This window comes from Bactrocera latifrons, unplaced genomic scaffold (assembly GCF_001853355.1).
Source record: "Bactrocera latifrons isolate USDA-ARS-PBARC rearing strain unplaced genomic scaffold, ASM185335v1 scaffold_1633, whole genome shotgun sequence".
In the NCBI taxonomy this organism is placed as follows: domain Eukaryota; kingdom Metazoa; phylum Arthropoda; class Insecta; order Diptera; family Tephritidae; genus Bactrocera; species Bactrocera latifrons.
In genome coordinates this window covers 10,259-14,540 of record NW_017535112.1, presented here as the reverse complement: position 1 = coordinate 14,540, position 4,282 = coordinate 10,259, and the positions used below count along the sequence as shown (strand labels likewise).

At 32.2% G+C, this 4,282-nt stretch overlaps 1 protein-coding gene across 1 annotated transcript; it reads right to left on the bottom strand.

Annotated features, from left to right (window-relative positions):
• Positions 1 to 254: 254 nt before the first annotated feature.
• On the bottom strand, positions 255 to 3,541 carry LOC108966555 (HEAT repeat-containing protein 6). Its single transcript, XM_018929541.1, has one exon. It carries the CDS (start codon positions 3,433 to 3,435, stop codon positions 307 to 309), a length of 3,129 nt encoding a protein of 1,042 aa, XP_018785086.1. The 5' UTR covers positions 3,436 to 3,541; the 3' UTR covers positions 255 to 306.
• Between the last annotated feature and the right edge of the window lie 741 nt (positions 3,542 to 4,282).

Here is a 4,282-nt window from a genome sequence, read left to right as displayed (position 1 = left end):
ATAAATAAAACATCATTTAATGTCTTTTATTCAGTTAAATAACGAATGCAGATTTTTTTTAATGCTGTATTATGTAACATCTAGAGTATGTTACATCGTATTCGAAATATGCACCAAACGCAAAATAGTTTTGTAAATATTACTTTTGTATGCCAATGTAATTTATAAATTCACGAATAATCTAGAAAATGGCCATCGAAAGTATTAATATACTTACGGTGCAAATTAAATTCCTTTGTAGAATGAACAATTAATTTCAACTCAGTGAATGAGTGGTAATCATTTATTCGGATAGTATCATTACAATTAATAGCTTGTCGGTATAGCATCCATCACAAGCAAAATAGCATTTTTTTGTTCCATACTCAACTCTGAAGGTGACCTCAATAAATCATTTAGGTGTGTCGAGCAAGATAGTAAAGGGGCAGCTTTCCCCGGTAGCAATCGCCTTAATACTCTCATCCAAGTATTTTTTACGATTTCTAATTTGTTGAATAGTACACGAGAAAGCATAATAATATCTTGTAAATTTGCTAATTTTATAATGTGACAAATTAAAAAGCACATTTGCTCTTGCAATTGATCTCTATGATTATATTCGTAAAAGTTTATTAAATTATTGGATTGTTCAATAGCTTCTAATAAAGCGCTCCAAATATTTGAGAAGTGCTCTCCAAAGTACTCTCGTTCCTTTATATGTATTAAAGCAGCCGTTGCATTTATTTTTACTTTATAATTCGGGTGATTATAAATGACGTGACAAAGAGCAGAAAAAAGCGGCAATTGCCATGTTAAATCCTCGTATCTACTTGAATACTGAAATATTTTTTCATTTTCCAGAACTTTTCCCACGGCATAGCATGAATTCCATTTGACTTTGGCCGTCCCAGAAGAGCGAATACCATCAATTAGTTTACTAATTGCACATTTTATCACAGTTCTATCGGAGATACGCTGAAAATGATTTTCCGTTAGTAAACACAATAAATTACCCAAAGTACGAACTGCATTACACCGAACTTTATCACAATCGTTGCATGCTTCAGTTGAATACTGAATTAATCTCCACAATATTTCGTCCGAAATTTTCTCAGCTGTGTTATCAGATACATTTTCTAATAAAGCATCGCTAATATTTCCCATAGACCAAATTACTTTGATACGTACAGTCATATTTCCTTCCCCTGCTAATCGTAAAATCAATTCGGCAGTGTTCTCAATAAAGACAAAATTCATGTGCATTGCAGGAAAAGTGACGAAGACAGACAATGCCCGAACAACAGTCGCTCGAACTAAGACATCCTCTGAAGAATCACAGCTTAGACCAGATAAAAAACTTAGTAAATTAATTCGGATAGGCTCTGATAAATTTTCGAAAATAATTGCGCCAATATTCGATATAGCGTCACATAAGGCTATTTTTACTGCAGTAGATTCCTTTTCTATGCTCATTTGATGTGTAATAATCGGAAACATGCAAATCCAGAAGCACTTGAGAGAGCATATATTATCGTTGCTACAGTTGTTTTGTAAAAATAAATTCATCTGATAAACACAAGCTTCCAAACATTTTGATCCACACAAACGAACTTCCACCTGTCCATCATGTATGCTATCCCTCAGGATAAATGTTAATTTTTCCAAATTATCTTTTAAAAAGAACTCGAAATGAATGGCCATTGCAGTCAAAATGTGTAGACTTTTAATTCGTAAAGTGCAAGGCGTTTTTATTTTTCTACAAATCGTATTGCCTTGTACGAGGCTCATTTCTAAATTTGAAATTATTTTCAAAATTAACCACGATGCTTCGAAATTATATTTGTCAATTCTTTTTGTTCCTCGGTCAAAACAGTTTTCCTTATTGACTTTTTTCGTGAACCCACTATTAGGAAAGTTTTCATTCGACGAAGAAGTTGGGATGCACTCCTTAGAAACACCCAATGCTTCAGCGACTTCTGAAGGCATTTCGGAATCCATTAATAAAACTTCTAACACTGATAATGCAGAAATTTGAATTGTATAATCGTTGTGGTGCACTAGGTTTTTGACTGCATAAATTATGTTGGCCACTATTTCACATTCAAGTTTAGCGAAAGGTGTTATTTCCGCTAACGCTGCTAAACATTTTAATGCTTGTGTTAAAACATTTAAACACTTCTCACTGTGGATAATATCTATTAATGCTTTATATGTGGTTATAATTGATAAACCGAGCATATGCGAAAATGGTAGGAAAGCCGACGATCTGTCCTTAAATTCCGCTTGGCTATATAAAGGCTTTAAATTTAAAAGAACTTCAGCACACACATTTAGAGCTGCACTACGACACTTGGAATTGACATCGGCTTGGCAAACAAAAATAATACCTTTACGAGCACATACATTGTCGACACCGTCGTATGGAAATATAGATTGCCAATATGTATAAAGAACATGTCTTTTAATTGATCTAGTGATTTGGCCAAATAATATAATAGACGCTAACCGTATTCTTGAGCTAATTTCATTTTGAAGAATATCACATTGTGTTTTTTCCATAATGTTTATCATTGTCATTTCTGAATCAAGCTCTCCGAATCCATTGTTCGCAGTCTCAAGTATCGTATTAACACTTTCCTTGGGTTTTAGTCCTCGATGCCTTTTTTTTGATAGTTTCCCTCCAAATTTATGATGAATGATAGGTTCAACTACTTCATGTTCATCTGATGCGTTATTTAGGTAATGGGACGGCTTAATTAATTCTGGACAAATGATGGATACACTTTTTATACTAAGACCGTATTCTATGAATGCTAAAGATATTCCCATTAGTTCAGATATATTCAGCTCTATATCCTGTTTACAAAAGGATGCATATTTATTCAGTAAGATTAAACAATAAAGTGTTATATTGGGGTTTTGTAACGAATTGATATTTAATGAATAGTGCATACGAATTAAAACCGTCAATATAAATCCACAAGACTGTTTTTGTTCTTCAGTGATAAGATCTATTTTTAAATCATTAAATATAGCATTTAAGCATTCCAACACAGATAGCACATACAAATCATTCTTAATTTTATCCCCTAGAATCCGTTCACAAATGGGAGATTGCGGACAAAATAAATTTTTGAACAACCAACTGCGATATTTGGTACTATATTTGATGATCTTCGATATTACTCGAATGGCACAAAATTCCGCACATTCATTTTTCCAATATATTTCACACAACCAATTAAAAAAACGATCTAGTCGATGATCGTTTTCATCGATATTTTCGGGAAGTGCAATATGTGAAAGTTCTCCAATGCATTCTGCAATCAGCTTGTCTTCAATATCTATTGTAGACATCATTTCTAGGATACTCAAGATTCTGTCATAAAATGTTTCATGTTGCATTTGAAACATTTTAATATCGTTCAGTAATTTTAATATAGTATTGGGTTCCATGGCGTCATTTCAGGTTTTTTAAATAGTATGCAAAATATTTTGAAGTTTGTAAAAGGTTTCAAAAATGTTTATTATCTTTTTACGCACTACATGAAATCACCTATGAACAATTATTTCTCAGAGAATAAAACACGAAATCGATTCTACTGAACTCGATATTTCATTTGAATATTAAATGCCAAAAAGTAAGTTCACACTTTCAAGTAAGAGCCTTGACAGACGATCAAAATTAATGCGCCTTAAGCAAAGCTAAAGCGCATTGAAATTTTATGGTGACAGACGGCAGACTTGTGCATATAGACAGCTGAAAGTGAAATTTGTTTATTTATTAACAAAAAGTGAAATAAAAATTAATAAAAGAAATTATTAACAGAAATTTTGGTATTTTTGAAAAATCCATATAAATTTAACGAAAAAAATCGTTTTCTATTTATTACGTTAAAAGGTAATAATAGATACAATTTAATTTCCCTAAAAACAATAATTGATTGTAATGCGGAAAAAGTGTGCGAAAAGAAAGAAAAAAAAGAAAGAATATCGGAAAAATGGGTAGATGACAAACTGTGCGTTGTATATTTTCTGTAATCTAAATATATTAACATTTGTTTTTGTTAATATACTTGCACATAATTTAATTAGCAATATAAAACTGCTTACCTCTGATACTGTTAACGCAAAGGAGGTGGCAGATTTCAAGCGTCATCTGTCAAAAAATAGCAAAAAAAGGAGAATTCTCTTGTTTTGCAAAACCCTTGCACGGTGAAAGTATAGCACGAAATTTAAAATTTTCCAATTTTTATTTTCATGTAATGTCACCTTCAGAACCCTGCAACCCTGTGCCACTTGC